The 20,297-nt window shown below is 32.5% G+C and overlaps 1 protein-coding gene across 1 annotated transcript in view; it reads left to right on the forward strand.

Moving 5' to 3' along the window:
* Nucleotides 1-19,287, forward strand: part of LOC149898423 (protein Skeletor, isoforms B/C) — a 34,490-nt gene extending 15,203 nt beyond the window's left edge. The window contains exons 4-15 of the mRNA XM_090115638.1: nt 792-903; nt 2,106-2,324; nt 3,089-3,289; nt 5,282-5,374; nt 9,621-9,751; nt 10,220-10,332; nt 10,670-10,878; nt 11,830-11,971; nt 13,099-13,222; nt 13,592-13,722; nt 16,224-16,387; nt 17,159-19,287. Of these exons, the coding sequence (XP_089971764.1) occupies nt 792-903; nt 2,106-2,324; nt 3,089-3,289; nt 5,282-5,374; nt 9,621-9,751; nt 10,220-10,332; nt 10,670-10,878; nt 11,830-11,971; nt 13,099-13,222; nt 13,592-13,722; nt 16,224-16,387; nt 17,159-17,320 (1,801 nt within the window). The 3' untranslated portion in view covers nt 17,321-19,287. The remainder of the gene's footprint in view (nt 1-791; nt 904-2,105; nt 2,325-3,088; nt 3,290-5,281; nt 5,375-9,620; nt 9,752-10,219; nt 10,333-10,669; nt 10,879-11,829; nt 11,972-13,098; nt 13,223-13,591; nt 13,723-16,223; nt 16,388-17,158) is intronic.
* The last annotated feature ends 1,010 nt before the right edge of the window (nt 19,288-20,297 follow it).

Here is a 20,297-nt window from a genome sequence, read left to right on the forward strand (position 1 = left end):
CCACGGGAACGGGAACTACGCGGGTTTTTCTTTGAAAACGCGGGCGAAGCCGCAGGCGGAAAGCTAGTAACTGATAACATTATACATAAATAAATAACAAAAATCTACACTAATATTATAAAGAGGAAAACTTTGTTTGTTTGTTTGTTTGTTTGTTTGATTGTAATGAATAGGCTCATAAACTACTGGACCGATTTAAAAAATTCTTTCACCATTCGAAAGCTACATTATCCACGAGTAACATAGACTAGGTTTTATCCCGGAAATCCCACGGGAACGGGAACTATGCGAGTTTTTCTTTGAAAACGCGGGCGAAGCCGCAGGCGGAAAGCTAGTAACTGATAACATTATACATAAATAACAAAAAATATATCGTGACATGACCACAGTTTAAGGATGATTGATATCAACCATTTATTTAAATGGACAAACATTGTACCTTCAATAATTTGTACATAATCGTGAAAGCTTTTAATAATTAGTTCATATTTTATATTTAAACTAGCAAAGGCACGCGACATTGTAAATTATATTTTACTGGCAACCCTGTAATTCTTGTAAACACCTACACAAATCGTTAGGTACTTTTTAAAAGCGATGTTCGATAATCTGCCCAGTCTATGGAATTGATTGGAACACATAGACTCTCTTGCTTTTAATTTTTTTTACTTGATCCGCATAGATTGACTGAGAATTGTAAATACATAAAATATTGATCAATCTACGTTTTTCATATAATACTTTGTATTCGTGACTTCGTATAAATACAATTTTAATATTTCCATTTCCAGAGATCCACCCGTGTTATCTGCACACAGTAATTCTGACATTCTACTAAGGTTGCCTGGCGGAAAACGCCTAAGAGACATTAAGTGGATCAGCGTTTGGTGTCGAAGGTTTACGGTATGTTTATTATGACTATTTGTTGATTTTTTTTTTAATTTTAATTTTATTGATTCGACAGGAAACAGTTTGAAATATTAAAGTTTTATGAAAAACGTTATTTTTGCATTGTTCTTGATCAGAAGAAAGAGGCGTTTATCATTTGAGATTTCTACAGGGCGATCTTTTCAATACGTAAAATAATACGTGTAAACTTGGATACATTTTCGTATCCAGAAATAACAAGTCATTCCTTCTCTTTATTTCTGCAGTTGTGTTCTAACTTCTAAGCCATTTAATTCCTATTCCCTTCTCATTTTTTTTTGCGAAATTAACATATTATTGTTAGTCGGGCTTATTTTATTTTAATTACTTACCAAACAATTTATTGTTAAAACATAATTACGAAAAATTTTCGAATCGAATGAATGAAATTATTTCAACCAAACTATGATATCAACACAATTATATCATAATAAAGTATGTATACGTACAAATAATGAACGAGGATCAGACAATAAAATTGATGTCAGACTCAAACCCAAATATCGATTAGAGGCGGGTTGGCGCGCGCACGCTACGGTTCCCGCCAAAATGTGACATTTGCCGATTTAACTTTTACGCTGAACGTCACAGGTTATAAATTATTCAAGAAATTGCTATCATTAATTATTATTGTATACTAGCGGTCCGCCCCGGCTTCGCCCGTGGTACATATTTACGTTTTCTCTACATAAAAACCATCCTCGTACTTCAAGGAATATAATAAAAAAAGAATTATCGAAATCGGTTCAGCCGTTCTCGAGTTATGCGCTTACCAACACATTTTGCGATTCATTTTTATATATAAGAAGATTAGGTTAGGTGCTTGTTTATACACTGTTTTAATCTTTATAGTAGTCGAGCAAGTGAAAGTAAATAATTTGAATATTTTTGGTTGATTATAAGGCAGCAGTTTTATAATATTATAGAAATAGACAGAATTTAATAAATCATTGTCTAATGATATAAATAAATACTATAAATAAATAACCTGACTTTCTATCTACTTTTATCAAGTTATGCGGGATACCGTTTTATTTTTCGGAACTTTCGACTGGATTAACCGAAGATAAGAAAAAGATTTTGATGATTCTTTGTTTATATTTTGAAAGTGACTTCCGGTTTGTCACATTTAAATTCATTCCAATTCTGACTGAATTCCAAAATAACTTCCCTTCCAGGTAAACTTCGGCGACGTATTCATTCCTCCCGGGCTCGATCCCCCCCGGCCGCGAGTGTTGCCAGAGTTCAAGCGGCTCGCGCACGGCCTGCGATCTGGCAACATTAGCGTGTTGGACGCTAAGACGTTCTATATACCGAACTTGCACTATGATGGTGCAGGGCCCGATGCGTACTTCTGGGTCGGGAACGGGAGTGAACCGAGCCCGTTTGGAACTAAGGTATGTTGATTTTTATAGCTTTTTTTAAATATCTTTTACGTGAAGTTACCTACCTACTCCACACTTACTTAACGTTTATGTCGATATATTTTGTGTTATTAATGTTATGGCATATATTGAGATTTTTCTTGTGTTGGGATGAGATTGCGTAAGCGATAAGATCGTATTTTATTAATTGTTAAGACTTGATTTAATTTTCAAATTCTGAACTGAATCACATAATATCTACTTTCATTGTTCTACTTTCTTAGATTTAATTGATGGTGAAATAATACCTATGCTTTTTTTATAAAGAAAAGCACATTATTATTATGATATTCTCTACAATAATGGTGTAGAAGGAAAAATGTGAGAGTTTATTGAATAAACTAGCAATTCAATTTACATAATGAAATGTATAGCATAGATAATATCAAGTGAAATATTGTTTTTTACTGCTTTCTCCTCGCCTCCTTCCACAACATACGAACATTATGAAGATAAAAATTACCCAGCTGCGTTAAATAAACTGAAGGTAGAAAGGAAAAAAAATGTTTTGGTAGATATATCATGTTTATAGTAGTTTATGCGTCATTCTACAGATTTATTCTAGGCTCAATTATGGAAAGATCCTTATAAGTTTGTCAGTCTGGAAAAACACAGAAAACTGAATCATTACGAAAATCTATACCTCTTGACCAACGTATCAATTCCCATACATAACTCTTATGTCTTTAAACACACAACCTACAGTAAAATTCACACATATAATTATTTACTAAAAGGTACCCAATGAAATGGGTTCCCTCAACCCGCTCCGGGGCTACCAGGGCGAAGACATAGAAATTCAACTCCCGGGCAAGTTAACCGCATATGATATAGACTGGCTAGCAGTCTGGTGTGTGGAGTATAGACACAACTTTGGGCATGTTTATATACCGAAGGATCTGGATGTGCCTCCAGCGTTGGGGCAGACGAAGATCACTGTGAGTTTTATTAGAATTAAGTTTATTAGTTGTTATTTATTAAGGGAACCTGACTTGTAGTAATAATGCCTTGTGGTAAACCTGACTTGTAGTAATAATGCCTTATGGTAAACCTGACTTGTAGTAATAATGCCTTATGGTAAACCTGACTTGTAGTAATAATGCCTTATGGTAAACCTGACTTGTAGTAATAATGCCTTGTGGTAAACCTGACTTGTAGTAATAATGCCTTATGGTAAACCTGACTTGTAGTAATAATGCCTTATGGTAAACCTGACTTGTAGTAATAATGCCTTGTGGTAAACCTGACTTGTAGTAATAATGCCTTGTGGTAAACCTGACTTGTAGTAATAATGCCTTGTGATAAACCTGACTTGTAGTAATAATGCCTTGTGATAAACCTGACATGTAGGAATAATTCCTTGTGATAAACTTTACCTGTAGGAATAATGACTTGTGATAAAATTGACTTGTAGGAATAACCATTTGTGATTAACTTGACTTGTAGGACTAATGATATGTGTATTGTGTATAGCCTGTTTTTGGATATAATAATTTGTGATAAACCCAATTTGTAAGAATGACTTCTGATAAAGCTGACTTGTAGTAGTTATGCCTTGTGGTAAACCTGACTTGCAGGAATAATGCCTTGTGCTAAACCTGACTTGTAGGAATAATGACTTGGTTAAAACATACTTCGTAACAAATCTAACTTTTGATAATCCTCACTTGTTTAGCTTAACTGGTACGAAACCCGACTTGTGATAAACTTAACTTTATATTAATATGCATTACTTTAACATAACTTTTAATAAACAAGGTGGTGGGCTCTGATAAAATGGGATTGGAAATGGTGAAAGGGTGATTTTCAATTTCTTATATTTTTAAGAATATTATATTAATCATTATACGACTTCCTTTGAATGGATTTACAAACTTTATTGTTCTCTGAAATAATTATTTTATAATGTTGACCGTAAATATTTGTAAATCTATTCAAAATTTGACGCGCAATCAATAATTACTGATCACTTATAAGCTAATTTTATCATTTACTTTCATGCTTAGCTTTCAAAGGACGTTTTAATGTTTTTAGTTTTATTACAGCGCCACCTATTGGAATATTTATGATATTTATTTTTCAGGTTAAAAAAACATCGCCAAAGCGGCGTAACAAACCGAAAATAACAAAAATACAATTTCCGTTCGTTGATTGGTTTAATTAATAAATGATTATTTAATTTTTTTATTGTGTGTTAACAATTTTTTTATCATTTTCATGTTTTTATTTTCATTATATCATGCCTTAGATTTATGGTGATTTTTTAAATAAGACTGAATATTACATATTTAATAAAATGTTATGTGTTTATGTGTGTTTCTTTCGCTTGCCTTGGATTATTAACTTGTTAACAGCCTGCTTGGTGGTACAATCCGGTAAGTGGGAGCTATTTAAATTATTTTTAAAATAATTTTTGGTCTTTTATATGTAAAAGAATCATAATATTATTATGCCATTGTTTTTCGCTTGAGTGCTAACTAAATAATATTTTTTACAATTTTTACTCAGGCTCTATGAGTTTTATGGGGCAGCCAGATATAATATTTCGCGATTTTATTGGAAAACTGGGACTGTTGTATAGCGTAGCATATTATCATAATTATTGCCTTTTTGGGGAAAGACTGAATCACAGAATACTTAATAGTAGCTTACGCTAACAAAATGGAAACGTTGAACATTTTTCATTTCATTATATTTATCACCACTACCTGCATATTATAAAACATAACTTAAGCTTAAATCTTTAAAACTACGCAACGGATTTTGATGCGGTTTTTTTTAATAGAAAGAGTGATTAACGTGGATGGTTTTAGTATATAATTTAGGTTTTAGACAAAGCGGGCGAAGTCGCAGGCGGAATGAAAGAAAAAGATTCAATGTTATCAAGAACTTTTAATTATTTCTATTTCTAACCACACCCGCTATTACAGACTAGTTCTACAACATCTCAGACGCCATACAGTGCATCTAACAATTGTAAGGAAATTCTTGACAAAAGGCTGCAAATCCGCTGGGAAATACAGGTAAATATTATACATAAATTTATCTAATAATCGTGTTATTTAATTTTGAAATTCTCAATTTTTAGAGGACCCTGGTAAGGTTGTAATAAATTTAATGTAAGTGGTTTTTACGGAAAAAATACGCTACGAATTAAGAGCCTGCCGTCGTTTTTAGAACGTCACGGTCGATTTAAAAATACATAAATGAACGGAAAATAAGCGGAGACGTGGTCGAATGTTAATTTTTCTGATGAGACTCAATATTACTAAAAATCTGATCAAAGAATCACAGAGCGTAAATATTCTTGAAGTAAAAATAAAGCAACTGTTAAACCCACCACCCACATAATGATTAACTTATATGTAATACCACAGACTAATAATAATATACTACGTATACAAGTAATACGCAGACTAAAATAAATCCTTGTTCTTTCAATTTATTCCCGTATAAATTTTTCCTCCTAAACATTCAGTACTCGTATTGGTAGTTAAATGTATCCACTTTGTACATTAATAGAATGTTATGAAATCCGCCCTCGCGTTTATGCAAATTAAATTATGAAATATGGGCGTTTAACGGACGCGAGCGAGGCGGGATGCTAATAAATTGTAAATTGCCTTAACTCACGGGGCGAGTTCGTGAGATTTATCGAGGTTCTATCGTGTGCTGCTTGTTTGTCAGGATTTTGGTATTATGTTGAAATTGTTTGTAACAGCTCCCAATAGCGACGGATGGTTTGAATTCGTAGCGTTTTTTGAAGTGGAACTTCTTTATCTAGTCCATTGAATGAGTCCCTCCAAGGGGGGTCTAGAGTGCGTGAGTTAGTAACGTAAGATGTTTCTTCGGAAACATGTCAAGAGTCCCTAGGTAATAAACATACTAAAACCCCGGGCCACTAGGAGGAGCCCCGGAGTGGGGGGAGGGGGGAAATGGGTCCATTTTTTCATTTTTCGCTTAAATCTCAAAAACGGTACATGTTACAGAAAAACTTTCAAGGAAAAGTTGAAAGGCCATAAAATTATCTACAAGTTGTACCCAAATCATTTTTTCCTATATCCTACCGTTTCTGAGTTATACGCAGTAAAACATGATTTTGGCTCAAACAATTTCCACATCAATCGATCAAAAAATATTTCTTTCTTCCAAAAAACTCAAATGTGCAACTTGTGACCAGTATTGATAGATTGCTCTTAATTAGTTCTATAATTGGTAAAATAAACACATTCCTCCATGGAAGCCTTTAGGAGGAATCGATTGTCAAAATATTATATTAGGGCAGTTTGAGTTACTGAACTTGATCTTTTTATTTTTTTCTTCCAAAAAACTCAAAAGTGCAACTTGTGACCGGTACAGATAGATTGCTCATAATTAGGTCTATCATTGCTAAAAATACCAGATTCCACCACGGAGGCGTTTACGGGGAATTGAATTTTATAAGGGCAGTTACGATACATGAACTTTTTATTTTTTTTCTTCCAAAAAGCTCAAAAGTGCAACTTGTGACCGGTACCGATAGATTGCTCATAATTAGGTCTATCATTGATAAAAATATCAGATTCCACCATGGAGGTGTTTACGGGGAATTGAATTTTATTAGGGTAGTTAGTTATAAAGTTCAAGTATCGTAACTACCCTAATAAAATTCAATACCTCCTAAACGCCTCCATGGTGGAATCTGGTTTTTTTATCAATGATAGACCTAATTATGAGCAATCTATCGGTACCGGTCACAAGTTGCACTTTTGAGTTTTTTTGGAAGAAAAAAAATAAAAAGTTCAAGTATCGTATCTACCCTAATAAAATTCAATTCCCCGTAAACGCCTCCGTGGTGGAATCTAGTATTTTTATCAATGAAAGACCTTATTATGAGCAATCTATCTGTACCGGTCACAAGTTGCACTTTTGAGTTTTTTGGAAGAAAAAAATAATAAGATCAAGTTCAGTAACTCAAACTACCCTAATATAATATTTTGACAATCGATTCCTCCTAAAGGCTTCCATGAAGGAATGTGTTTATTTTACCAATTATAGACCTAATTAAGAGCAATCTATCAGTACCGGTCACAAGTTGCACTTTTGAGTTTTTTGGAAGAAAAAAATAAAAAGATAAAGTTCAGTAACTCAAACTACCCTAATATAGTATTTTGAGAATCGATTCCTCCTAAAGGCTTCCATGGAGGAATGTGTTTATTTTACCAATTATAGACCTAATTAAGAGCAATCTATCAGTATCGGTCACAAGTTGCACTTTTGAGTTTTTTTGGAGAAAAAAAATAAAAAGTTCAAGTATCGTAACTACCCTAATAAAATGCAATTCCCCGTAAACGCCTCCGTGGTGGAATCTGGTATTTTTATCAATGATAGACCCAATTATGAGCAATCTATCTGTACCGGTCATAAGTTGCACTTTTGAGTTTTTTGGAAGAAAAAAATAAAAAGATCAAGTTCAGTAACTCAAACTACCATAATATAATATTTTGACAATCGATTCCTCCTAAAAGCTTCCATGGAGGAATGTGTTTATTTTACCAATTATAGACCTAATTAAGAGCAATCTATCAGTACCGGTCACAAGTTGCACATTTAAGTTTTTTGGAAGAAAGAAATATTTTTTGATCGATTTATGTGGAAATTGTTTGAGCCAATATCATGTTTTACTGCGTATAACTCAGAAACGGTAGGATATAGGAAAAAATGATTCAGGTACAACTTGTAGATAATTTTATGGCCTTTCAACTTTTCCTTGAAAGTTTTTCTCTAACATGTACCGTTTTTGAGATTTAAGCGAAAAATGAAAAAATGGACCCATTTCCCCCCTCCCCCCACTCCGGGGCTCCTCCTAGTGGCCCGGGGTTTTAGTATGTTTATTACCTAGGGACTCTTGACATGTTTCCGAAGAAACATCTTACGTTACTAACTCACGCACTCTAGAACTTTTTATTCAATGGACTAATCGGGGTTGGAAAAAAATTTAGTGTAACATTTATTCGTTACGCGTGACATTTTTCCGTTACGCGCCATCTTTTTCTTATCCCTACCACGCATGATTCGACGTATTTCTGTTTGCATATAGTAAATTATTTTTTGAAAAATAAGGTCATAAAGAAGTATCACTTCTTACGTGTGTACACTAGTACAAGCACACATTTTTTTAGTCGTTGGAATAGCTCGTGATTGGAATAGTCGTTGGAATAGCTGTAGGTACATATTACATATAACAAGTATATTTATATTATGTATGTTACATTATTTTATATCCAGTCAATAATCAAATTCAAAAATTACTTATACGGTCTATAATATGTTATGAGTATTTTTTTATGAATGTGTTTTTTAATAAATATTGTTGGATCAATTTTGATATCGCGCCCATATAAAGATGGAGTGGAGAAATTCCTCTGCAGTTTTCGCTACAATCTCGAGATTTTAAAAATATAGATGATGTTTAATTGTTTTATTACTGTTTTGTTTATTTAATGTGTTCTTGTTATGCATAAATTAAAATTATTCATTTCATTTACAAGCGAGTGGTATGCAGAGTTAAATGAAGGTAATTGTAAAAATTTAACATAATGTGAAAAATGACCCACCATTTTGTTAAGTGAAAATTTTAAATTTTGTTTTTCCCCTGTCTACCTATAATAAAATTTACAAAAATTGTTAATCTCCAATCATATTTATACTATAAGAATTAATATTCAATATTATAAGATTCTATGAGAAGCAAGTTATAAAAATGTACTGTCATTTTTATGTTTTGAAATTAATAACATCCATATATCACATTGCAGAAAGTAAATTTCTCGGAAATTAACAACCTTAATTAGTACAATATCAAAGGCAATTCACATTACAATTCTGACGAATAAATTTCATTTACATTTCATTTATTTTACTGACCGATTTTCTTTTAACCGACAAGTAGGTGAAGTTTCAATATCTTGCTAGAAGCTAAGTTACTATTCCTTCATTATTTTGAACCTGTTCCACGAAATAACTAGACTCACAAAAGTCTTCCAAAAAATTTACGGCGTTGTATGACACGTACATTGAAATTAACACCTTATTTCGTCGTGGTAACATTCAAAGTAGATTGTATCGCTCATTACAGAAACTCTGCCTACCTAATACGCGCGTAACACGTAGGCAGAGTTTTACTTCGGACATTTTAAGCATGATTGTGAGTCTAGTTCGTTTTATACGTAAAGAACCAAGGTTTTAAAATCACTTTAAGAAAAGCTAATTATTTCCTTGCTTTTCCAGGGAGAGCAAGTCCAAATAAGTTTGTCTGCTCGTCTGCGCAAAGAACAGTACATGGCCTTCGGTATATCTGGTGCTGAAGGGAGAGCGGCCATGTTGGGTGCTGATGTGGTAGTCGCGTATTGGGATACTAAGTAAGTATATTTTATTGGAGTGTTATCATATTGTAGCAGCTGATTGTTAGGACAGTTTGAGACTTGTTTAAAAAGTAGTAACAGTTTTTTTGTCAGAGATACATAAATGTTTTTTTAAGTTATACCATAAGTATTGCTTCGATTATTTCTCGTCAAAAGAATTTTTGCATATTTTTTATCGTAAGTTACATATTTTGTTTCATAATCTTTAAATTATTGATTTCGACTATTTTGGATAAACTATTGGTTCGTTTCAATAATATAGTTCCTTGTGGAATCTGGTAAGTTTTATAATTTAACTGCCTTTTTTTCTACATATAACAAAAATTAACAATTTCGATATCATAATAAGTTACTCCAAATATTTTCACATCAAACTATACATTATTAACAAATAAACGAGCGATGTTGAAAAAATTCTGCTTCTAATAACACAAGCTTACTATAATTTTAACAATATAATTCCAGATCAAACCAGCCCCGAGTAGCAGACTATACAATAACACATTTAGCGCAGTGTGACGGTGAGCGAGGCGTGTGCCCTGACGCTAGACTCGGAGGCAGTAATGACGTCACTTTGGGTAAGCATTTATTTTATCTTCGTTATTTTTTGATGATGATAAAAAGATCTTGCTACTGTTCTATGATATCTAATTTTAACTAAGATCAATATAATTTACTCGAGTACGGAGTACCTAATTTGTCTTTTTCATTTTGTCAATGAATCCAGTTTTTATCAACTTATTTGGCGGGAGCAGCAGAGGGCACATCTCCTGTAATATTATGTCTTATTCCATTATGCACAATTCAGTTCTTGTAACTTGATATAATTAATGTTCATTTCGTTTTTATTTTGATCATTCACACACATCATCATCCCTTCCACCTCACTACTAACTTTCCAATACAAATCTCCAGTATCCGGGCAACAGAAGAACGGTGTAACAACGATCACGTACCGTAGACCCTTAACCGCCAAAGAGCCAATGAAAGACAAGGAAGTTCTGACGTCACGTTCTCAGTCCGTTATAGCGGCGTTTGGTCCTTTGAACTCGAGATATGAAGCCAATGCACATTCCTTCATGGATACTACGAGGAATGATGTGCAACTCGATTTTGGAGCTTTGGTAAGATTTCGTTTTTGTAGATGTTAACAATTTTGTAATTGTTATATTTTGTGTAAGCATCTTAGACCATACCACCATGCGAGTTTATATGGTCAAGTATTTCCCTATAGTACGTGAAAACAATGTGAAAAATACGTATATGACGTTTTCTTAGATTTCATGTGATCATTGTAGTACAATGCAACAGTGGGTAAATACTGAATATTCTGTCAGCAATCAGCAGCTTTTGTTAATTTTTTGTTTACTTCGGATGGATCGACTACTTCTACTGTTGCGAGTTTAGTTGTATGGGTACTGAAGTTATCTAAATAAGTGATCAAATTATTGATAATTGGTTTTTCATACATTCATAGAAATACCCTCTCTTTCTGTGTTTTTTTTTTGCTCTTAACGCGTTAACATGATCGAACAGTATTTTTCTCGACGAACATCGAATCTCCTTCTTTTATATTTAGCTTAAAACCTCTGCATGTATCACTCAAGCTTACCAAGGGCGAGAGGGTTTAAAAAATGACAAAAAAAGATTACGTGATTAATGGACTGGAAATTAATTATATTTGTGATGTTTCGAAGTGATACTTCTTACGGCGCTTTGAGACTAAAATTTCAAGGTCGCGTCATGGCAATATCGTCACGTCAAGGCGACGATTTCGGTATCTTTGAATGTTTTCAAAAAAGTTTCACTTCTGACACATGTGCTCGACACACGATTTTTGAAGTGAAAACTTCTTTAGCGGTGTTGGGTATTAAATCTTAAACTCGCGTTGGACACGTGGCCTGATCGAAAAAGCGTAAGACGGATTTTTTTTAGCCCTTATATTCCATGCGTAAGACGGATACCATTCCAAAATATCAAACATGCTGAACGTTAATAATCAAGTTTTCACTTCTGCCGGCACTCCCGGAGTGCAACCCGTCTTTTTTTTAAATAATATATTCCGGTTGCTACAGAACGACAACACATGCATCGGCCTAGCCGAGCTAGAAGCTGGCGGGCCAGCGCCGTGGCGACCGCGCGTGCTCGCCGGGCTGGCCAACTTCACCGCGCGCATCGGGCCCGCCGGCGGCCGCCGCGGGTACACGCCCGTCACTGGTGAGCGATATATACACACAGAACACATGCACTTACATATACACACACACGCAGAACAACAAAAAACAAGCACATACATACATAAATAAATAAATAAATGGACAATTTTCACACACGGCACGATCCCATACTAAGCTTTCACTTGTGTAATGGAAACCAGATGGCTGATAAACATACATATATAATTTTAAATAAATACTTATATACATAATTAACACCCAGACACAGTGCAAACATCTATGTTCATCACACAAATATTTGCCCCGGGTGGGAATCGAACCCACGACCTCTGGCTTGGAAGGCAGGGCCACTACCAACCAAGCCAACCAGCCACTCAAACATACATACACACACAAACACACATTGCACATACAGAAGCTTAACGGTCTGTTAAATGTTTTTTAATTTGTATAGACCATAAATGGTCGATATCGACATAGGAAATCACAGATCCAGACGAGGATACTATACTATCGATCGTATAAGTCTTTCGCATTATTATGTAATGAATTGTAACAATGCATAATTATTATTCCTTGTTTTAGTTTTCTCGCTAGCATATTGCAGCTCACGATATAACTCGTTACTTTTACCAGGTTGTCGTAGCACATGCACTCACCTTTAAAATGCACTAATATTTATCATTCTGGACCTTTTACTACGGAGATCACAACTTCAAAAAAGGAATTCCTACTAATATACTTAATCGGTTTTTTTATGACTACCTTCATAAAAAAATATTAATGCACAGTGACAATTTTCTATTTATTTTTACAAAAACTAACAAAATGTATGTCCTTAAATTTCATGCAGACAATGAAATTACAAATGGATTCCTACCGTATGGTAAATATGATTCAATATTCTTCTGTTTTAATTTACAAAACACTACACAAATGATCTTGGTAAGTACCTACATATATATGTATATCGATTTTTAAGTATGATAAGGAAAGTGCCATCTAACATCAGCAAATGTGTTTTGCAAAGTTCTTAGTAATTAATAAGCATTTTAATTGACACCTTCAACTAAAGAAATTCAATTCATTACTTTTACGAAGGTTTAAAAACTAGTTAGTTTTAATAGTGTTTTTAATGCATGAACGTTATAATTAAATAATCTACAGGTCATCCATCATGGGGCATAGCGTGGTACATCAACGATCAGCTGATCCCAGAGATATACGTGGAGCGCGGCAAAACTTACACCTTCCTGGTGGAAGGGGGGGACGATCGGACTAACCCGGCTAAGTAAGAAATGCGAAATTGAAAAGATTTTTTTTTAAATATGAGGTTTATAATTTCTTTCTTTCCGGCAAAAAATATCGTATTACCTACGCTTTAACGGATTTCGATTTTTGAGTTCACGCAAAATCAATTTCATTTCTTCAGGATTTTCAAATACATGAATTTTTTTAATCTTTTATGATAGAATCAAAAGTTTATTTATGCTATGAATAATGAGACCCGCAATACTATGTACAAAAGTTATCAGGATAAAAAATTGGCGAAGTACCCTCAAAGAATGCTACTTTTATTTCTGTTATTACAAAAAATCTACCCTCATTATAATTAACTTAAAATCTATATTTACATATTATATATTCATTAATTTCCCAGATTCCACCCGTTCTACATAAGCGACTCCTCTGAGGGAGGTTTTGGACAAAAAAGAGAAGAGGATCAGAGGAAGCAGCGCGTATTCGCCGGAGTGGCGTATGATAATGAAGGATATCCGTATCCTACTGCTGGTATGGCATATTCTTAGTTAAATTTATAGCCTATCGTGCCAAATTTCATCCGAAACGGTTCTGTGGTTTAGGCGTAAGAACGACATACAGAGATACTTTTGCATTTATAATATTATACATTTTTTACGAATAAAAAACGCCTCTAAATGAACTTTATTTAAATTAATGTTGATGTTTCATGTTTTTTTTAAGAATATTAAATAAAAAATACATAATACAATAAATAAAATGATGGTATATTGCTTTAAATTCATATTCATTCGCTTATAATATCATATACATATCGCTCATTTGCTTCTATAACGTGACAAAGTCAAAATCTCAATTGTTGGGAAAACGCATTTGAAAGTTTAAAATTCCTGTAACTTTTTAATTATTATGCTTAGACTATTCAGCTCAATACAACATATTAAAACGTTCTCGTTTTTTTGAATCAAATTGTATCCAGAACAATAAGTCGGTTATTAAATTTATTATGATTATTTATTTCAGAAAGGGCCCTTCTTGTTGCGTTTTTCTTGTAAAAAGTGTGCAGTATTGCGTTACAAACAGATATGTATCATTTTTCTTGAAAAAAAAATTGAATAAAAATCTATAACTTTACAAGTTATGTCGTATTGTTACGTTTTATTGATAATCAGTAATCTAAATGTATTGGAAATTTTAATTAAAACGTGTTACTGTAGTAGAAATCTTTTTATTTTTGTACTTTGTTTTACAAAATGAAAGATATTTTTGCGAAATTATTGTGTAACTTTCTTTGAAATACAAGTAATATACACATTTAAAAAAAATATACAATTATAACCAGACATTAATATTTTTTGTTTTACTTTTACTCACAAACGTTGGCAATTATAATATTACGACCCGCCCCGAATTCGCACGGGTGCAATCCTGATACCATCGATTTTTCTGAAGACTTTTTCATGTGTTAAATACTTAGTAGGTAAATTATTTTGATAAATCTCGTAGGGTTCAGAATGCGTTTGCAATGCAGGCGGAAAATAATGTAATTATTTACAACATCACATTAGAAACGTCAAAAATAACAGTCTATTCACCTATTTATGGATGCTATTATACAATATACATATAAACCTTCCTCTTGAATCACTTTATCTGTTAACAAAAACTGCATCAAAATTGCAAAACGGCAAGCATTCGGCCGGGGAAAACGACTTTGTTTTATATTTTGCTTATCTCAGTAATATTAGGAAACTAATATTTATTGCGGGTCCCGGTCATACATAAAACAAATCACAGGTTCTTGTCTCGAGACAGCTTCTTGATCTCTCCTAAATTCCAGTAATCTTTCAGTATTTCACGGTGTTGTTCTTCGAAAAAAAAAATTGACACTTGAAAATGCAGGTTTCCTTGCAGGATTCTCTTTTAGTTGACGGGGCGGCACAGTTTTTTTTGTGATGCTTTCGATTCGTAGGACTGTCTTGCATTTTTTAACTGATTTGTAAAAATTTTTTTTCATATTTCTTTATTCAGTGGTATTTTTTACTCGTTTATGCTATAAAATAAATTGATTGTTTAATTCATTTGTATTGTATTGAGAATCGGTATGATCTTTTCGTTTTTCTAACTTAAGTGAATGTAAAATAAAATAATGAATATTTTCTCGTTCAAGATTTACAAGCTTCCTAGACCGTGATTCCATCTGAAAAATAAATTAAGTAATCAGACAACATTTTTATCATTTATAATGCAACATTGTAGCGTATTCGTTGTAAAAATGTATTATTTTTTATCAAGAATGTGTTAACTTGAGATAACCAACATAAATACCAAACATTTTGTACTTTTATTATCAACTGTAACGGAACATCTTAAATTAACCAACAAAAAACATTGTTTATTTCATCAACAACGGGACAATCCTATGTAAACCGTAGCATGCGAATACTATTTTTACTACAATAATGACCCACATACAAATGTCCCGTTATAGCTGCAAATATAAATCAGTAAAAAAACAAAAAGCTGTACTTACCTTTCAGCAAAACCGTGATACAATAAGCTGTTACGTTTTTACCGCAATCGGGCAGCAGTTTTCTTCTCAAGGGAGCAGCGACAACTGACTTAAACCGTTCTTGCATTAAATTCAAGAGCAAAAAGAGATTTCGCTAAACCGATAGTCGCCGACCTTTTCTCTCATAACTCGGTCATTTTTGGAGCTAGAAATATCGCGTTTTAGCAGCAGGTAGAGCGCGATGCGACGGATTCTACTGTATAATTATTCCATAACGATACATATGCTCGTTAACACGTTCTTGTCGCAAATGAGCGATATGATAAATGTATTTTTTAGTAGATTTGAAGAAATATAAAAAAATATATCTTCTAATTTATATACACTGTCAGTGTCTGAATAAATAAAAGCCATTAACTTGTAAGATAAGCAAAATTCCACTATTGCAGCTATAAAGCCTATTCAAAGCATAAACTATAAATAATACTATAAATAATTTATAACATTATTACCTTCCCAGTGGGCCGCTATTGCGAATGGACGCACAAAACAACCGACCAATCAGCGGTCTCGGAGACATTTGAAGAGTACATGCAAACTCTACAGTTAGAGTGCAACGAGGGAGAACCTGCTGTACTCGAGTGGACTGTGGCACATGAAACACCTGATTTGGTGTACTATCAGGTAAGGATAGCGTCAGAAGTGAAACTTCTTTGGCAAGATTCAAAGAAGGTAAAACTATTTTATTCGAATCCCTTATTTAAAATAAGAGCGTGTGTGCCGAGCACACGTGACACAGAAGTGAAACTTTTTTGGCAATTCAAAGATACAGAAATCGTCTTACTCCATGACGTGAAGGTATTGCCATGACGCGACCTAAAATTTTACTCTCAACGCGCATAAAGAAGTTTCACTTCAAAAATTCGTACGTAGAGCGTGGACGGTGGAACGTAGAAAATATGAAATACCTACAACCAATCCCATTGATTTTATTATTTAACCCGATTAAAAGCTGCAATTTACCTGATTGACATAATATGTTTCGTTTATAAGCAGACAGAGTGAAATAAGTTTTATTTCAACAAAACAATTGAAATTATACCAAGAAACTTTAGAAAGCAAATTACATAGCATGCTAAGGCTATTTTCATTCATCATACTGTTTCAAAGCAATTTTCAACAATATTTTATTAAAGCTTTTCAACTAATAAAGCAAGAATAAATAAATATTTCACTAAGAACTTACGGTCTTACTAATAAAATGTTACCCATTCGCTATGCAATGGATTAGTTATTGCAATTTGCAATAACCTGTCTTGTTTTTATGATTGACGTTTCACGTGAGCAAGAGCAGGACATACCTAGCTATGGTAGAAAATGGTTGAAATTTATCCATTGTTTAACTTTTTATTAGTAAAGCCGTTACTGTACAACTAATAATTAATTTAATTCCAGTGTTACACGCACAACAACCTCGGCTGGAAGATCCACGTGGTAGACCCGGGAACACCGATCCCACTCCCGGGACAAAGCGACGCGAACAAATTCGCGCCATTTCTCGCGCTGTCAATTATTGTCACAATCCTGACAGCTGTCACACACGCACAGATTAGATAAAGCGTTCCGATACTCGTACCGAGCTCTGGTGGGGTTGCCATGTCTACACATAAACGTGTAAGGAGTTTTAATAAAAAATAATGTTATTTATCTAAGATTGTGTCCACAGACTGAGACCAGAGCTCGTTTCCTATTGTACAGTTATGAAAGGGTATTAATGTCAATATACAAAATATCAATTTCATATCAAACATTTAAAGCGCATTTGAGCATCTATCTTTAAATTTTAGACTTATTTGAAGTTTGTAGAACTATTTAGAGATTTTATTCGTAGCGTAAGACGTAAATAAGGAACGGGTTGCATCATTGCTTTCTCTCTCTAGTTGCGTACGAGTGAACGAGACGAATATATAAACGGAGACAATAAATCATGATACTATTTAATAAAAATTGCAACATTTTCTTTAGGATTTTATCGATTGTTGAATAATTATATGGAATTGATTCCGATATGATAATAAAAGTTCTGAAATTATATAAAACTATGTAATATTGACAATAATAGAATTAAAATTACTCTTAAATTAAGTGCGGGAGTGCTTGACAATAATATGAATACTTTACTGTTATAGAATATAGAAATGTTTTCGAATTTTTATCTACGTACTTTATTATGTTGTAATTAACTTATGACTGTTGTAATTTTGACAATAAACTCTGTAATTAAGACAATAATAAATATTAATTATATTATAAATATATATTTCTCATTAGAGAACGTAAAGATAGATAATTTAATTGAATATTATATTTAAAGTGCATAGAATGCTAATATAATATAGATAATCATACTTTTTAGTATGTGTTTGATAATATTATTATAATTATATATAAATATATACAATATTGTATGCCTACAAAAATTACCATTTTGGAACAGATCAAATTAAATATTTAATTATCAAAAATAGCGACCGATTTTTAATTATTTTTTGTATAATCGTTCATCGTGTTGCATTGAAATCGTGTGGATTTTTGATAATAATTTTACATTGTTTGTTTTAATGAAAACATAGCTGTTATTATTGACGAAATAATAACTGTGCTTTTCAATATTGATTCTAATTTAAATTAATAAAAATGGCATTAGTTAAATATGAATTACGCACAACACAAAACATATGACGTATTACAAAGGGAAAAGTCTCATCTTACAAGTTACAGTGGTCTTAAAAGCCGATAAATTTGGTTAAATAAATGTATTCCTAGCATATCTTTATAATATTTAAATTGCCTTCCGAAACCATCAAGGATTATTTATCATAAGTTGAAATATCACAAATTATTCAAGATTGAGGTTCTACAAAAATGTATCTACTTACTGTGACTAAGTGATAAAAGGAAAATTTAAATTTCAGTTTATACATAGGTGAATATTAGGTATGTATTAAAATTTTTAGCACTCTAAAATAATATAAAGGACGGTACTTACCATTTTACTCATAAATTTCACAAACCATTTTAATCTAAGTATGTATTTGTATACAATGATTTTTATGGACGCAAGACAATACATAATTAAATTATATTTATATATTTTAACGACACTTAAACGAAGCTTAAGAGTAGGTACCTAGATCAGGATGTGATTTTCAAAAAACAATACATATTACCGGTGTAAGTTGTAATTATTAATATGATGACTTACAATTATTTAACTATAGAAATACTTAATTCACGAACCCCGTTTTTCAATTCATAAATTCTCGAAGGTTAAGAAACGGTTCTTTCGCGCTTTTCCCACAAAAAAAGAGAAGCCTAGGAAAAACACTATAGTAATAATATGCAGACTATAAAATATCATTTCACATATTTTCTGAAAATTTGTGTATGCTAAAAAGCGCGGGATTTTTGCATTATTGCTATTGGTCAATTAAACGTCATGTAACGTTATTTTTTTGACGCAATGCTAAAGTGTTGCCATCATTATAATAATTGAACTACGGATGAAAATAATAAAAAATTATATAAAACTAGCGGTCCGCCCCGGCTTCGCCCGTGGTACATATTTACGTTTTCTCTACATAAAAACCATCCTCGTACTTCAAGGAATATAATAAAAAAAGAATTATCGAAATCGGTTCAGCCGTTCTCGAGTTATGCGCTTACCAACACATTTTGCGATTCATTTTTATATATAAGAAGATTTAAATTATATATACTTCAAGCAACCGAAAATAATATTATGTTTTAGATAAAATTTACAATGTTTTGTAGGCACACTAAAATAAACGTCTACGAATAGAGATCAAGTGAAAAAGCTGCTTTAGAAGAAATATTTAATGCTAAAAATAAAAATGCTTTACAATGGTGATAGAGTTTATAATTAATATTCATTTCAGACTTCAGTATAATTATTGTGTATATCGTGAAGAAGCTGTATTTTCCATAATGTGTAACAGATGTAACAGAAATTGTAATTTAGCGCTCGTAAATTATGTTCAAATATTAAAAAAAACTGAGGGAATGAAAACACAAAATACCTACGATTTCTTATAGTTTAAATAAATAAATTCCATAAGTAACTATTTTTACAGACAATAACATGAATGATGTTTTAAAACGTCTAGAGCTGCTAGACCGTAATCTTACCGTAATTTTCTAATGGACAGGTTTTTTGTGTCACAGGGTTATAATAAAAAAAAAAAAAAATTTAAAACCGAAATTTTTCATGTATCCTATTATTTCGTAGTTCTTACTTCTATCATCTATGTGATCTAAAGTCAAAATAGTGTCCATAATTTGTTCAGTTTTTGTGATTTAAATTATACATACATATTGCAATTTGTAACCATAAGAATTATGTTGGAGCATAAATTTTAGGTGGTACTGTGTTTATTTTACAGCTTGAATATTTTTTTTTTTTTTTTATAGTAGTAGATATTTTGCATAAAATATATCCATATGCTATTTTTAGCAATATGATTTTAAACCTCATAATATAAACCTCGCGTCTATTTTCCATGCGAGCCAAAAG

Source organism: Colias eurytheme, chromosome 23, assembly GCF_061535395.1.
Source record: "Colias eurytheme isolate Ceu_HAF_F1 chromosome 23, ilColEury1 Martin Lab GWU primary, whole genome shotgun sequence".
Lineage (NCBI taxonomy): Eukaryota > Metazoa > Arthropoda > Insecta > Lepidoptera > Pieridae > Colias > Colias eurytheme.